The 17,287-nt window shown below is 40.9% G+C and overlaps 2 protein-coding genes across 2 annotated transcripts; both read left to right on the top strand.

Annotated features, from left to right (window-relative positions):
• Positions 1–1,236: 1,236 nt before the first annotated feature.
• Positions 1,237–2,485, top strand: LOC114298401 (uncharacterized). The gene is made up of 3 exons (XM_028242961.2): positions 1,237–1,345; positions 1,479–1,681; positions 1,841–2,485. The coding sequence occupies exons 1-3, from the start codon at positions 1,237–1,239 to the stop codon at positions 2,483–2,485; spliced, it is 957 nt and encodes a 318-aa protein (XP_028098762.2).
• Positions 2,486–2,614: 129 nt separating this feature from the next.
• On the top strand, positions 2,615–5,033 carry LOC114298400 (uncharacterized). Its single transcript, XM_028242960.2, has 4 exons — positions 2,615–3,287; positions 3,429–4,121; positions 4,562–4,698; positions 4,782–5,033. Exons 1-4 carry the CDS (start codon positions 2,615–2,617, stop codon positions 5,031–5,033), a joined length of 1,755 nt encoding a protein of 584 aa, XP_028098761.2.
• Positions 5,034–17,287: the final 12,254 nt, after the last annotated feature.

Here is a 17,287-nt window from a genome sequence, read left to right as displayed (position 1 = left end):
CTAGGATGATCTATTTGAATTGCAACGGAATATTGTTTCCAGTTAAGGTCTATGAAGCAGTGGAGGCTTTACATAGTGTGGTGGATAATACTAGTAGGAGTGACAATACGAAGTTAGGAATCGACACTGAGGTTGATCAGAATTCTTACCATGGAGGTCGAAGGAGAAATAATAAACCAGGCAACGTGAAGAGTGTGGGGGAGAAGAAAGGTGATGAGGTGGATGTTATGGAACAGTTGGCCAGCAATGGATTGGACAATGGAGCAAAGTTGTTCAGGGTATTGGACCGTAGCAGTGAAGATGTGGTAGGTATGGGAAACTGTAACGATGGGGTGGTTGAGCCTTCTACTAAAGTGACAAAGGTGGAATTGGAAAAATCAATAGATGGAGGGTGCAATAAAGATCTTGTAGTGGAGGAAGTTGAAGAGTCATGGGTGGCAGAATCAGATGGATTGCAGAAGGTGGATGGTGATATTATGACTCAAGGCTTTCTAAGAAGCATTTTTGTGCCTGTTAAGGACCAGCCTAATATTCATTTGGAGGTGGTATTACCCAAGGCGCATTTGGTGGAATCGTTGGATGGAAATAATTTGAGAGATGGTATAGCCCAAAGGGCTATTGAGTCATAAAAAGATCCTGTGGATACTAATGAGTCAACAAGAAGGATCAGAGGTAGACAAGATGTGGCAGTGACTAGCAACAGAAAAAGGGGATCGGTAATAAAGAATTTGGTAAAGAAGAAAGGAAGGATATTAAGTTCAGTTCTTGCAAGAAGCTTCTCGAAGGGGGCCATATGTAGAACGGTAGTGTCAGCTCTATCCCTTTCAGTATCTCAAAAAATAGGGGTGAATAGAAGGGAGTAGATTCGGGATGAAGCTTGGACAATGATGCAGATGGGGAAGAGGTTAAGTATCAATTGCAAAGGTAAGGAGCTTGAGGTCATTAATCGAATTATGGAAATGGAATTTAATGATCAAGGAAAAGTAGGGGAATGAGAGAAGGTTGCTCTATCTTGAGTGACCGTTAAAAGGGGTGTTCAGGTGTAATTTGTTTGTTGAGATGAAGATAATGTTGTGGAATATTAGAGGGTTAGGTCTGAGAGAAAAGAGGGGTAAAATTAAGAAGTTGGTCAAAAGTAGAAATGTAGATTTTCTGTTATTGCAGGAGACAAAAAAAAAAAAGAATGTTGATGAGATGTTCGTGAAATCGGTGCGGCCTTTTGATTCGATGTAGTTTATGGCCGTGGATTCGGATGGCAGTGCTGAAGGCTTGCTATGTGTTTGGAACCTAGGTGCTTTTGAGTTGGTTGAGTGTTGCAGTTCTAGGAATTTCTTACTGCTATCAGGTACGTTTAGCCATTCTTTTGACTATACCATTGTTAACATTTATACACCTAATGCTGGAAGGAGTAGAAGTATGCCGCGGGACTATTTGATTAGGTTGAAACCATCTTTTGGGAAACCTTGGTGTATTGGAAGATTTTAATGAAGTAAGGTATTTGAGTGAAATAAGGGGTTATTTGCAGAGAGACAAAGGAATGTCCAACTTTAATGAGTTTATTCAGAAGATGGAGTTGTCTGATTTACCATTGCTTGGTAAGGGTTTCACTTGGTGTAATTCAGTGGATGATGAGCGGTGGAATAGGATAGATAGATTTTTATTGAAGCCTGAGTGGTTGGAGGTCTTTCGATTTCATCATTGGGGTCTTCCAAGGAGCGTCTTTAACCACTGCCCACTACTGCTTATGGAAGATGCTAGGAATTGAGGCCCTCGCCCATTCAGACTCATAAATGCCTAGCTTCTTCATCCAGATTTCAAGGCTATGGTCAAGAAATCCTAGAAGGAGGCTAATGTTCAAGGATGGGCAAGATACAGACTGAAGGGTAAATTATCCAAGCTTGGGTTGGATCTTAGAAAATGGAATGTGGAGGCATTTGGCAATATTGAGCATCAACTAAAGGTTGCGGAGGAGGAGCTCCATGAAATTGATTTGAAAGCTGAAGGTGGGCCTCTTCAGGACTCGGAGAGTACTAAAAGGAGAATTTTGAGATGTCTAGTTTGGAAGTTCAGTAGGAGGTTAGAGTGGTTGTGGCATCAAAAGTCTAAATTAAAGTGGGCTAAAGATGGGGACAAGAATTCAAGATATTTCCATGTTATGGCATGTAGAAGACAAAGTAAAAATATGTTGGATTCAGTTAAGAAGAATGGGCTGGTCATTAAAAATCCTACTCGGGTAAAATTGGTTGTGTTTAGGTACTTCAGTAAAGTATACTTAGAAAGGTGGAGAGGTAGGCCTGAGTTAGAAGGGACTTTTGTGAATATAGGAGTTGATGGGTCAGCTAGGGAGTTGGTAGCAAATTTCTCGGAGAAGGAAGTGTGGGCAGCTGTCAAAGATTGTGATGGGAATAAAGCTTCAGGGCTAGATGGGTTCAATTTAGCATGCATTCAGAATAATTGGAAAGTAATGAAGGATGACATTCTTTAGTTCATGAAGTAGTTTAATACGAATGGGAGATTGGCTTATGGGCTGAATAGCTCATTCATCACACTAGTTCCAAAGAAAGACAACCCAGTGGATTTGGTGGATTTCAGGCCAATTAGCTTGGTGAATTCGATGTATAGAATTCTGGCGAAGGTTTTGTCTCACAGATTAAAGAAGATTTTGCCTAGGGTGATAAGTGAGATGCAGATTGCTTTTATAGGTGGAAGGTGTATTCTAGATGGTGTCATGATAGATAATGAAGTTATTGAATGGTGGAAATCGTCACAACAAAGAGGTGTGATTCTAAAGCTTGATTTTGAGAAGGCTTACGACTCAGTTAATTGGGGTTTTTTGTTCTCAATGTTGTCTAACTTCGAGTTCGGGGAGAAATGGCTTGGTTGGATTAAGGAATGTCTATCTACATCTAGAATTTCAGTTCTAGTAAATGGTTCACCTACGGATGAGTTTTCACCCCAAAAAGGATTAAGGCAAGGGAATCATTTTTCACCGTTCTTGTTTAATCTAGTGATTGAGGGTCTGAACATGTTGTTGACAAGGGCTCAGCAGTTGGGGCTATTTAAGGGAGCTAATGTGGGGTCTAATGGGATGAGTGTATCACATTTGCAGTTTGCCGATGACACAATCATTTTTTGTGAAGCTGATCTAGAGGAGATCTTTTCGATTAAAAGGGTGCTTAGGTGCTTTGAAGTGATGTCGGGCCTGAGGATTAATTTCTATAAAAGTGTTGTGTGTGGGATAGGTGTTTCAGATAGGGAAGTGTCAGATTTTGCAACAGTTCTAAATTGTAAAACTCAAAAGCTGCCTTTGGTGTACTTGTGCATACCTTTGGGGGTTAATTCGAGAAGATAGTCAACTTGGCAACCAGTAATTGATAAAGTAAGAAAAAAGTTGTCTTTGTGGAAAATGAAGTTATTGTCTTTCGCAGGTAGTTTAACATTGATTAAATCGGTGGTATGTTGTTTACCTTCGTACTACATTTCTATTTTTAAGATGCTTAAGGGAGTGGTGAAATCAATTGAGAAACTACAGGCTCGATTTTTGTGGAGGGAGAGGAGCGAGATTAGGAGGAAGGTTCATTTAGTAGGATGGAAGGAGGTATCTAAGTCCAAGAGTCAAGGTGGTTTAGGGGTGAAGAGCATCAGTGATATGAATGCTAACTTTCTTTTGAAGTGGTGGTGGAGATATGGTGTTGAGGATGATGCATTGTGGAAATCAATAGTGTGCAGTATGTATGGAAAGAAAGGTGAAGGGTGGTGGCCTGCAAGAAGGGTAGAAAGTAGAGTTTCTCCAATTTGGCAGGGTATTGCTAAAGATAACCCACTAATGGTAGAGTTCTATTTGGAAAATGCAAAAGTAAGTACTAGGAATGGGGAAAGAATTAAATTTTGGATTGATAAGTGGTGCAACAATAGAGTGCTAAAGGAGGAATTTCCAAGATTGTTTCAGTTATCAGTGGACAAGAAGGCTTCGGTCATGCAGTATAGGCAGCAAAGAGCAGGGTCAGGACAGTGGAATTTAAGGTTTCGAAGACAATTAAGAGCTTGGGAAGAAGAAGAGGTAAGCAGGTTGAGAGATTGGTTGAATGATGGCCCTGTCGAGAATGACAATTTGGTTGATTGTTTGCATTGAGGGGTGAATTCTTCAGGCGAGTTCACGGTGGCATCTGTGTGAAAGTGGCTTCAAGTTGATAGGGGACCTGATCTGTGTGTTGCTAAAAGGCTGTAGAAGTCTGTGGGCCACCAAAAGTGCAGTTCTTTGGGTGGTTAGCCTGGAGGGGAAGAGTAAAGACTATTGAGTTTTTACATAGGATTGGTGTGTTGGATGATCAGGGTAGTGTCTTGTGTCCATTATGCAGAAATGCATTTGAAGCGATTAGTCATGTTTTACTTCATTGCCCACTGGTATGGAGGGTATGGTCTGAATTAGTAAACTAGTGGGATATGTGTTGGGTGGTACCATGTACAGTTGAAGCTTTGTTACAATGGTGGGTTGGGGTGAAACTCAAGAAGAATGAGAGGAAAATCTAGAACTTGGTGCCACTTGTAATGTTGTGGTCAGTGTGGAAGCTGAGGAATGAGAAAGTGTTCATTGGGAGACTTCCTAATTTTGTTGAGCTGGTAGATTTAGAGAAGTCTAGGATAGCTTTTTGGGCAAAGAGCAATATTGCAGGGTTGCAGTACTCAGTTCAAGATATAGTGATTAATTTATATCAAGATAGACAGTGTTTGGGATAAAAGTGTTGCTGGGTACTGTTGTTGGTGTGTTACTGGATATGAAGGGGTCTATAGTTTGTTGGGTTACTTATGCTGGAGAAACAAGAGCAGTTGAGAGGTTTGGAGCTTGGACCTTGCTGGTGCTGAGGAAGTGTTGTTACTGCAATGTTGTGGTGCAAAGTTGCTCAGTTGTTGCTGTTTTTGTTGTAGACCAGATGGCGTTACTGTATGTTAGTGTAGTCCAGATGGTTGCTGATTTTGCTGCTGTGTCTGGGATTTGGGAGTGTTTGTGGCGTGCTGCTGATCTCTCAGTTTAGGATATGATGTTGCTACTGGCTTGGCTATGGGTGTGCTCTGGTTATATGTTGTTTTTTTCCGTTCCTCTCTTTTTGTTTCTTCTAATTGTTTCCTCACCAATCTTGGGTTTAGTGCTAGCATAGGATTGTGCTACCTCATCGGTGCCAACCTAGTTGGGATCGATTTGGTTAGTTATGATATTTTTTGCAATTCCCTTCTTTGTTGATGTAAGTTTCGCATGTATTTTACTTTCTTTATCAATAAAATTTCTTTTTGCTGATAAAAAATAAATAAATAAATACTCATGACCTAAACATGATAAAATGACGAGATTGTGATTATTATATATATATTTCTTCTGTTTTTAGAATAATGTAAAGAATTACAAAATAAACGATTTGAATTATCAAAATGAATGATAGCCCAATGGGCCGGAATTGCACCTCCCCAATCTAAAAGTCCAACCCTTTTTTTTAATAATTTATTGTCAAACTAGCTATTTGATTTTACAACAGTAACAAACTAGTACATCAAATGATTTTACTGAGAAACTAGCTGCTTCTATTTTTTTTCCATTGTAGTTTTTTTATAGCAATTTTTTTTCATTTATAAATTTGGAGTTTGATAGTATTTTTTGAATTACCCCATTCTCTCAATTTTCGTATTTTTTTTTAATCCAACATTCTCAATTTTTGGTGAAACATCTAAAAAATAATAATCTATGTTCAATGTTCCAGTTTCAACATAGAAGAAGAATGTATTCTCGTTTGTTTGTTGCTCAACACTGGTATAGATGCTGTGCACAGAAATGAAAAGAAAAAAAATGAAACTTTTTGCAATGAGTGGAAATAAGCAATTTCAATTAGATAAAATGTGCCATAATGATAGCAAAGGATTCAAGTAATCGTCAACAAGTTTATTGGATCTCTTGTCAATTTTAGAACCATAAACCAAAATGGTATGAATGAACAAGACATGATAAAATTAGATATATAAATGCCAACTATTTTTACTATTCAATCTTAATTTTACATAAATATACAAAGAATTGCAAGGATCAAGATTTACCACAGACTATGCTTGGATTTTGTTGAGATACCAACCAAAGTGGGTGTAATTGCAAAAAAAAAAAAAAAAAAAAAAAAAAAAGTGATGGAGAAAATAGGGAACCAAAACAAAAACAAAATATTGGTTGCAACTCAATTTGTTTTGGAAATTATTAAATTTTTAGCTTAAACTATTAGAAAAAACCAAATTAAAGAAAATTATTTTCCCTTTACTTTACTTTCGTTTCTTTTTTTCTTTTTCAAATCATAATCAGAGGGAAAATAATTATTCTTTTTTTAATATTTTATCTTAATTTTTCTCATCATTTCTCGTTCTCTTTACAAATTTAAATGGTGAACATCGTAAGTAAATTTTAAAGGTTATTTGCTATATTTAATTTTATTCTAGTCACGAAGTCACACGAGGTGAGATTTTTTTAATTAAAAAGAAAAATTATAGGCAAAAACATTGTATTATACATGGGGAGGGTATTTTTAAGTTTTTAGTCTAGTTATTCATTGAAAATAAATTAATCACATTTGATAATCACAATATAATCCCTTAAACATTTAAATACTTTTAAAAATATGTCAAAATTTTAAATAATAAGTTTAATGTTGAGTTTTTAAATACTTATATTTATGTCACCATTAAGGCGTACCATCATTATTCCAATATTACCACCACTATTATCACCACTATTGTTGTTCTTTTTTTTTTGTTTTTGTTTTGTTTTGTTTTGTTTTTTTTTTTTTTTTGTGATTGGGTGTTCAAACCAGTTTACACGTACTTAAGCTAATCTTGGGACCCACGCAAAGCGCTCCCTTCACATGGATTGAACAAATCTTGCATAGAGCCCGCGGGCGTGATCCCAAGAAGTTAATAATATATATCTAGTGAGAGTTGAACTTGAAATCTAGAAAAATATACCCTAATCCCCAAGCAGCACCCACTAAGTTCACAACTATTGTTACTCTACTAGTAACAATCCCTTCACGTTCACAACTATTGTCACTCTACTAGTACTCGCAACTGATTGCAACCTTTGCTTTTACCTAGGGGTGGGAATTCTCGACACAATTCGAACCGTACATGAAGTTTTTTTTTTTTTGGGAGGGGGGGGTGGAACCGTACACAAAGTTAGCAGGTTAGGATTGAGCATTATTCGACACGAACATGTATATAACACAACCCGCTCGCCTGTATAATAAACAGGCCATGTTCGGGTTGAACTCGCAAAACTCGAAAATGACACGTTTACATGTTTATTTTAGCGTGTAAATTGTAAACACGAACACGACTCGTGGCCCGAAAATGACTTGATTATGGCCTATGTAACTTATATATATATAAGTATATGTGTATATATAGATAGATATTTATATTAATTAATTAATATATAACACAACTTTTTTTGTTTTCTTAATTTTTTTTTCCTTCCAAACAAAAATTTCCATATTTGCTTCTCAATCTCTTAAACATGTTTTTTTGTTGGGTCAATCGCGGCGTGTCGTGTCGTCTCATGGTAAATAAGAAAAATTCTTGGGAGCACTAATTAGTGCTCCCACTAATTAGGTGGCAGTGGGTCCCGCCATTAATGATGTGATGTTTTGGTCTTGGAGTTGTATTTTTTTTTTTTTTTACTTTTTTAATGCATTAGTGCTATTAGTGGTGATATTTTTAGTGGGATAAATCATTGTTGTGGTAAATAAATAGGTTTAAAAATTATTTATGTCAATCGTGTCACCAACAGATTGACACGATTATTAATAGGTCGTGTTAATGTTTGCATATATGACACGTTTATTAAACATGTCATGTTCATGTTCATACTTTTGACACGCAAACCCGATATAACACGATCCAAACACGACACGACACAATACCCACCCTTACTTTTACCTCCGTTATCACAATTGCTAACTTGTTTGGTTTTGGTTTCCAAAAAATACTTTTCAGAAAATTAACTTTTTTATTTTCCGTATTTTTTTGTTTTCAATAAAGTTTTTTAATATTTTAAGTAATTTTTTAATTTTTAGACACACTTAACATAAATACACTTAAAAAGTATAATATTTATGAAAAAGAAAATATTTAAAAAATTACTAAATACCAAAAAAAAAACAAAACAAAAATTCAATACATTTTTCGTATTTTTTGTGAATTTATTAATTTTTTAAAATATTTTTTTACAAATTTTTTACTTTTTAGATACATCTAAATAAGGTGCATCTAATTTTTTTTTAAAAATTGCTTAAAATGTTAAAAAATTCACTAAAAATAAAAAAAATACGAAAAATAAAAAACTTGTAATTTCCAGAAAACTGAATTCAGAAAATTGAAACTAAATACACTGTTATCTCATCGCCAAAATCATTGTGGCCAATTATAACCAACATCATCATTAACTCGCCCTACCACACAACTACCATTGCCGCTCTCACCTCCACTCTCATATTATATTACCATCTTCGCCATTGCCACCTCTAACCACTATTGTTGTCGCTGTTACTCTATTACCACTACAACATTTAAGAGTTTTAGAGACCAAATGTTTTGGTTTCTAAAAATGAGAATTTTATTGCAAAAGACATTTAGGGACCAATTTCTATCGTCACGAGGATAGTGGCTACAAGGTCGCCTTAAAAAGTTAAAACAAATCTTTTAGCGACAAAACTTGAAATGTCACTAAAAAATAGACTTTTAGGGATAAAATAATTTGGTCTCAAAATATTTTTTTTTTTGAGACAAAAAAAAAACGTTCCAAAAGGATAATAATTCATTATTAATATCCAATTTTTGTTGATAAAAACATAATGACTACACTTTTCGGAACAAAATTATTTGGTCCCTAAAAAATAATTTTGTCCTTAAATTTTAGTCTCTAAAACCTTAATTTTTTTTTTTTTTTGTAGTGTACCACCTTTGATATTCACATGATTGAATTACAAATTTTTTTAAAAAAAATGGTGATCTATTCTTAAAATCAGACTTGCCTTCACTTTTTTGCATTTATTTTGTGTTCCAATCTTGTAGTTATTCATATTCCATCTACTTAATTTTTTCTATTGAATGATCTTCTCAATAGATATTACAAAATGAACGATTTGATTATCAATGACACGGGTAAGCCCATAAAGGATATAGCCCACCACTTAGGGCCCAATACATAATTCAAATACTAAAGCCCAACGTTGCTGGAGCTTAACATGGCATTAAGAACCAGTGATATCTAAACACGTGGCAAAAGAAGGACAAGTCACATAAACAGACAAAAATCCTGCAAAGTTATTGCACTACACATCAACCATTAATGGAGTTTCTTACAGCATTTATTGCGATAACCTCTCCCCGTCGGGACAGAATGGCCTCACCATGAACAAGGTAAGCTAGAGCATAGACTTTCGGCCAAGATGACAGGTCGGAAGGAACAACGACATAATTACCAGAGGATATAAGCAGGCATCGAAGACAAGAAGAATGTTAAGCTTTTCTATCACTAATCTATCTCTACATTCCATCTCTCTTTCTAATTTGCTCGTCGGAGGGTTCACTGGAGGACTTCCCGTTCCCCGTTGAACTCTTGTGCAGGTCTCTCGATGAGCTTGGTACCTCGAGCACCGGTTAAGGAAGTGTGGATCAATCTGACCCGTTCCATCTAGAACACGTTGTATCATCAGTTGGCGCCGTCTGTGGGAATCCTTTTGTTCCGTGCGCCAGTTGTACTCATTGTCGCCGGAGACACCTTCCCAATAACCCTTTCTGGCCACCCACCAAGGTGGATGGTCACGACTAGATCCATGGCTTCTCACCACAGTGTTACCGACCACCAAGCCGACCCTCCCAATCTGAACAACCCGCCGCAATACTTCACAGAACTTACCAATAGCATCAACCGCTTAGTAGAGCAAAACCAAGCCCTGATCAATGCTTTGCTTCAAAGAGACCTTCCCATCCCTCCTCCTCTACCTCCAGATATCCCACTTAACCAAGAACGATCCCCGAGCCATTCTATCCAACAGCCCTACCCACCCAACTTGGAAGGCTTGCGACCCCCTCCTCGAAATATGAACCCGCCACCTCGGGCCCTGTAACAACCCTCACCTTACTCTTGTCATACTTGCATACATTCCTGCATGATCCTGCCTTGTTATTTTGTTTTTGGAAGGTTTTGTCTTGTCTTGATTTGCTTAAGGTTGCTAGCATGATTTTGATCTTTGCTTGGTGTGTGTGGCCGAGGTCCTCTTGAGCTTAGTTCGCCTTTGAACCCTTGTACTTAGAACTATTTTGAGACCTTGGTCGACCCCCATCTTCACCTCGGGCATTTATTGCCGAGATGTTTCGCACTTAGTGAACCTTGTCCTTGGGCAGGTATGGCCTAGGCCCAGATGTGGCACACCCCGGCCAAGGTGTGGCACAGCTTAGTCAAGCGTCGTCCTCCCTAGCCGATGTTTTGTTACCCCGTTGCCTTATCCTTGATTCGAGCCGATGTCGTTCATTGCCGATGTGTTGTACCGAGCTTGCTGCATACGCTTTGTCAGAGACTTGTCTTATCAATCAATCACCTTTTTGAGCTGAACCAACCCGATAGTGCCACGTGTCCGAGCTGATTGTTAAGGCAGCCGTCAGACCTAGAAACAAATCATTTTGGTCTCAAATCTTTGTTTTTAGAGAGAGAAGCTCTAGAGAAGTTCTTAAGTGAGAGTTAGTCCTCCAAGCTTGATCTTCGTGGTTTGAACCGTTGGATTCGAGTTTTGAGGTTAGAATCTTGATCTCCTTTGATTATTGTTATTGATCATCTAGCTGCATTGCATGATCGAATCTGTTTTGCATGCCATGCATCGATTTGAAGTTGGTTTTGGAAAGAGAAAATGGTTTTTCATATGTTCTTGAAGAAAGTCTCATTTTGATCCGAAAGTTTGGAACGAAAATCATGTTTTGTGTTTGATCTTGCATGACCTTCTTGCGTGAGTACCCAGGTCCATGTTTTGAACTCTTGGCATAAAACTCAGATTTTTGTAACAAGTTGTGAACTTGCATCCATCTTTCAAATGATCACGTTCTTCACATTCTTCAAAGGGAAACCCAGGTTTTTCCTGACTTTGTTTAACGGGACCTCGGCATAGTCCTGGACGGTACCCAGTGTGTTTTCATGAAACGGGAGCAGTGATTAAGCTTCCAGCTTGTTTTGCTTTGTCTTTGACTTGGATCTGGCAAGAATGCCGAGATCATTTGCATGCTTATAGAGCTTGCTTTGAGAATGTGACTTGCCTTGTGATTGTAGGTCATTGATATTTGCTTTGAGTCCACACCTGAAGAACTAGGTGAGTGGTATTATTGATAAAGCTATGTTATACTTGTTTTGATAAATCTTGCTTGCTTTGTTTTGACAAAAGTGTTTTGTTAAGCATGAATGAATAGCTCTTGTTTTGATATGACAAGTATAATCCTTATTTTGATGCCATCTTTGAAAAGGATACGGTCCTCTCTTGGAAAGTCCCTTGTACTGAAGGACTCTAAACTTTCGCAGTACTAAGTGTAAAAGGATACGGTCCTTGTTGAATCGGGCTACGGGCCTAAGTAATACAAGTCCCTTGTGCTGGAGGACTCTAAACTTTCGCAGTGCCAAGTATAAAAGGATACGGTCCTTGTTAAATCGGGCTACGGGCCTAAGTAACCCTTGAGACTTGTAATACTTGATTGATGAATACGGTTCATCCCTTGCTTCGCCGATGTTGTAATACTTGATTGATGAATACGGTTCATCCCTTGCTTCGCCGATGTTGTAATACTTGATTGATGAATACGGTTCATCCCTTGCTTCGCCGATGTTGTGATACTTGATTGATGAATACGGTTCATCCCTTGCTTCGCCGATGTTGTGATACTTGATTGATAAATGCGGTTCATCCCTTGCTTCGCCGATGTTGTAACACTTGATTGATGAATACGGTTCATCCCTTGCTTCGCCGATGTTGTAATACTTGATTGATGAATACGGTTCATCCCTTGCTTCGCCGATGTTGTAACACTTGATTGATGAATACGGTTCATCCCTTGCTTCACCGATGTTGTAACACTTGATTGATGAATACGGTTCATCCCTCGCTTCGCCGATGTTGTAACACTTGATTGATGAATACGGTTCATCCCTTGCTTCGCCGATGTTGTAACACTTGATTGATGAATACGCTTCATCCCTTGCTTCGCCGATGTTGTGATACTTGATTGATGAATACGGTTCATCCCTTGCTTCGCCGATGTTGTAATACTTGATTGATGAATACGGTTCATCTCTTGCTTCGCCGATGTTGTAACACTTGATTGATGAATACGGTTCATCCCTTGCTTCGCCGATGTTGTGATACTTGATTAATGAATACGGTTCATCCTTTGCTTCGCCGATGTTGTAACACTTGATTGATGAATACGGTTCATCCCTTGCTTCGCCGATGTTGTAACACTTGATTGATGAATACGGTTCATCCCATGTCTTGATAAAGTTCGATGTATTTTGTTTTAAGGACTTCGGCTATATTCATGCAAACCTTTATTATTAGTACCATTCACTGAGTGTTTGTACTCACCCCTCTATATATATGTAGGTGATGAGCAGGACGGCGGCGACGCCTAGATTGTTTTGGGAAGCTTGTTTTGGATTCGTGCTTGTCAGCTTTGCTTTTGTATTTACGTCGGCGATGCCCTTCATTGCATGTCGGCAAATCTTGAAAATCATGCTTCTTGACTTGTATTTTATTGTATTTTGTATATGTCGGCTCGAGAAGCCTTTTGATCAAGATGTAACACATGTTTTGCTTACTGTATTCAAATTGTAAAGATGAATGACATTGCATTTGATCTATGCACAGCTCTTATGGACCACTTGTATTTTGAATTATTGCTTCCGCATTTGTTAGCCCCGATTATTATACTCTGATTGTGTTAAGTTTTTGAAAAGTTGGCCTTCGGTAATTACGGATTACTGGCCATCACGGCACCAAACTACTAGGGGCGGTTTGGGGTCGTGACAGGCCCCATATCCATCGGTCCAGGCATCCACCCCTGAAGGAGAGGCCAGTAGTGTCCAACCTCTGTTGCATTTTGGTGCTGACAACGTTCCTCTCTGGGACGCAGAACTCCGAGCCATGAAGCTCTAACTCCAAGGAGTCATGCAGAACATACAGAATAAACCATCTACTACAGCCAACTCACCGTTCATTGCCTCCATCAGGGACAAACCCTTACCTCCTAAGTTCAAAATGCCCTCGCTCGACTCTTTCGACGGCACAACAGACCCGGTCGACCATTTGGAAACCTACAGGACCCTCATGGTCCTCCATGCATTCCCTGACGAGATCATGTGTCGGGCTTTCCCCGTAACACTTAAGGGGTCGGCCTGACTCTAGTTTAGTCAACTGCCAGCAGACTCTGTCTCCACTTTCCAGCACCTAAGTGACTCATTTCTCAGCCATTTCATTGGTGCCCAATGCCAGCGACGTCCGGTAACCCAATTCCTCAACATCCGTCAGACCGAGGAGGAGTCGCTGCGCAGCTTCGTCACCTGCTTCAACACCGAAGCCCTGCAAGTAGCAGAAAACGATGACAAGGTCATCCTCACGGCTTTCATGGCCGGTCTACGATCATCTGACTTCCTTTTCTCTCTCTCCAAAACCCCCTGACCTCCATGGCAACCCTACTTTCCAAAGCCCAAAAATACATGAACGCCGAAGATTCCCTAGCCGCCCGACAAGATCCTACAACCAAAAACTCGACCCCCAGAGAGAAGAGAAAGGACATCGAAACCAGAAACACCCAGTACACTCACCAAACAACTCAATATACTAACCCGACCGCCCGGCCGGTTCGAACGATATACACCCTTCAATTCCCCCATGGAACAAGTCCTGAACTAGATCCAACGAGATTATCCCTTGAAATGGCCCTAACCGTCACGGTCTCCTTCCAACTGGCGAGACCAGTCCAAATACTGCCGCTTTCATCAAGACCACGGCCATAATACGGAGGAGTGTGTTAACCTCAAAGACCAGGTTGAGGGCTTGATACATTAGGGACGTCTCAGTCGGTTCACGGCAGCCCGCCCTCAGCAAAGGCAAAGGACTGAACCTATCAAAAACAACCACTGGCGCACCCCTTTTCGACAACTCGCACAACCTAACCAAGGCCATGATAGGCCTCCACAGCAACCCCAGGCACAAGGCAAACCTGCCCCCCCAGTTGGGGAGATCAGAGTTATTGCTGGCGGGCTTGCTTGTGGAGGACCATCCCGCTCGGCTCAGCGGGCAGAACTCAGAAAAATAAGACAGGGCTCAAATAAAAAAGTTGCCATATTGGACCGCCCTTCCAAACAGCCTAAGCAGTGGATAGAGCCCATCACCTTTACGGAAGCCGACTGCACAGGCATCCGTTACCCCTATAACGACCCTCTCGTCATCTCTGCCCTCCTCTCTAATTACAAAGTCAGACGGGTTCTCGTCGACAACGGCAGTTCTTCAGACATCATCTTCCTCAATGCCTTTCGCCAGCTCAAGGTTGGGAAAGAAAGTCTGTCCCCTCTCCAAACCCCACTAGTAGGCTTTACTAGAGATCAGGTGACTTCCATAGGCTCCATTGATCTTCCCATCACAATCGGTGAATACCCGCGGCAGACCACAAAGTTGCTCACCTTCCTCATCATCAACTGTCCCTCTGCTTACAACATTATCCTCGGTCGCACCGCCCTAAATGCCTTCCAAGCTGTGACATCCACTTTCCATCTTGCCGTCAAATTCCCCACTGACCTTGGGGTCGGCACGGTGAGGGAAGAGCAGACCGTGGCCAGAGAATGTTACGTTGCTTCACTTAAAGAAGTCAAGCTAAAGGAGGCTATGATCATTGAAGGACTAGACGTCAGAGACGAAGACGAGTTGGTTAGAGGGGAACCAGTGGAAGAGCTTGTAGAGGTCCTCATCGATCCCACCAACCTGACAAAAACAGCCAAGATCAGCAGCCAACTATCCCCTCAAGCCAAGGTCGATCTTACAACCCTCCTAACCGAACACAATGATCTGTTTGCCTGGACCCACTCCGACATGCCGGGTATTGATCTCTCCTTCATCACTCATCGTTTCAGCATTGAGCCCCATTTCCGACCCTTTCGCCAGAAGCAACGCATCTTTCACCCGAAACGTAACACTCTTGTTGCTTCTGAATTAGATAAGCTCCTTGAGGCACAGTTCATAAAAAACGTGGACTACCCCAGATGGCTTTCAAATGTGGTCCTGATCCGTAAAAACAATGGTAAATGGCGACTCTGTGTCGACTACTCCGATCTCAACTGAGTTTGCCCCAAAGATTGCTATCCTCTTCCTCGCGTAGATTTACTTGTCGATGCCACGGCAAGACATCAAATGCTCAGCTTCATGGACGCTTTCTCTAGCTACAATCAAATTCAGATGCACTCATCGGACCAGGAACACACCTCTTTCATCACTGATCGGGGGACTTACCATTATCGTGTCATGCCCTTCGGGCTGAAAAATGCCGGAACAACCTACCAAAGGCTAGTCAATGCCGTTTTTCATCGCCAGATAGGTCGGAACATGGAAGTCTATGTCGACAACATGCTTTTTAAGAGCAAACTCTCCTCTGACCATCTGACAGACCTACGGGAGACCTTCGACATTCTGCGTAAGTATCAAATGAAGCTAAATCCAGAGAAATGCGCCTTCGGCGTCGGATCGGGGAAATTCTTGGGTTTCATAGTCAATCAACGGGGTATCGAGGCCAACCCCAAAAAGATTAAGGCTCTAATAGAAATGCAGTCACCAAGAACAGTTAGAGAGGTCAAAAGGCTAATGGGCAGAGTCGCCGCCCTCAACCGTTTTATTTCCCGCGCAACAGACAAGTGCCTCCTATTTTTCAAAGTCCTTCGGCAGGCTTTTGAGTGGACGACAGAATCCGAAGAGGCCTTTCAGTAATTGAAATAGTGCATGGCCAACCCCCTTACTTTCTCAGGCAATCACGGGTGAACCCCTTTTTCTCTACTTAGCCGTATCAAACACCGCAGTCAGTGCAGCCTTCATCAGGGAGGACGGCTCTGTCCAGCGACCGGTCTACTACATCAGTCGAGCTCTTAGGAGAGCAGAACAGAACTACCCATTGCTTGAAAAAATGGCCTTAGCCTTGGTCATAGCCTCAAGACGACTCCGACCTTACTTCCAGGCCCACCCCATTGCCGTCCTCACTGACCAACCATTGAAGAAGATAATGCAAAAACCAGAGTTATCCGGCCAACTTATGCAATGGTCGGTTGAGCTCAGCCAATTCGACATCTCCTACCAACCTCGAACGGCGATCAAGAGGCAGGCTGTCGTTGACTTCATCTTGGAGTTCACTAATCCCACTCCAACCTCGACCCCCCCGCTCAGGCAACTCAACACCGAGACAGAAGACCCCCACTCTTGGACCCTCAATGTCGACGGATCATCCCGTAAAGGAGGCAGTGGGGCTGGTTTCATCCTCACCACCCCCGAAGGTGGTTATTTCAAGTGTGCCCTTTATTTCTTGTTTGACGCAAGCAACAACGAGGCTGAATATGATGCATTGATAGTAGGACTCTGCCTAGCCAGAGACATTGGTGTAAGCCATATCTAGGTGTTCAGCAATTCCCAGCTCATCGTCGGACAAATTACAGGGGAATTCGAGGCTAAGGAAGACACAATGCGGGCTTACAAAAACATTGCACTCCCCCTTGTTCGCCTCTTCAACACTTTCCACATCATGCACGTCCCTCGGATGGAAAACTCTAAGGCAGATGAAATGGCTCAATTAGCTTCTGCCGACCAATCAGACCTCAGCCATGGCGTCTGCCTTGAATACCTGGCCCATCCTGCCATTTCCCCAAACCAGCAACAGGTCCACTTCCTCCAAAACGAACTTATTCCATGGGCGGCAGACATCCTCCTATTTTTGACAAATAGGGAATTGCCTGCCGACAAACACTAGGTCGCCAAAGTCAGGGCCCGGTTGTCCAACTACATTCTTATCAGCGGCCTCTTGTACAAACGTGATTTTTTACGTCCATACTTGAGATGCCTCAATCCTGCTCAAGCGACCTACGTGATGAGAGAAGTCCACGAGGGTATATGTGGTAATCATTCAAGTGTCAGGTCACTGGCCCACAAAATACTTCGTACTGGTTACTTCTAGCCTACTCTCAATCAAGATG

Source organism: Camellia sinensis, chromosome 7 (genome assembly GCF_055761805.1).
Source record: "Camellia sinensis isolate YWXY chromosome 7, ASM5576180v1, whole genome shotgun sequence".
In the NCBI taxonomy this organism is placed as follows: domain Eukaryota; kingdom Viridiplantae; phylum Streptophyta; class Magnoliopsida; order Ericales; family Theaceae; genus Camellia; species Camellia sinensis.
This window is presented reverse-complemented; position numbering and strand designations above follow the sequence as displayed.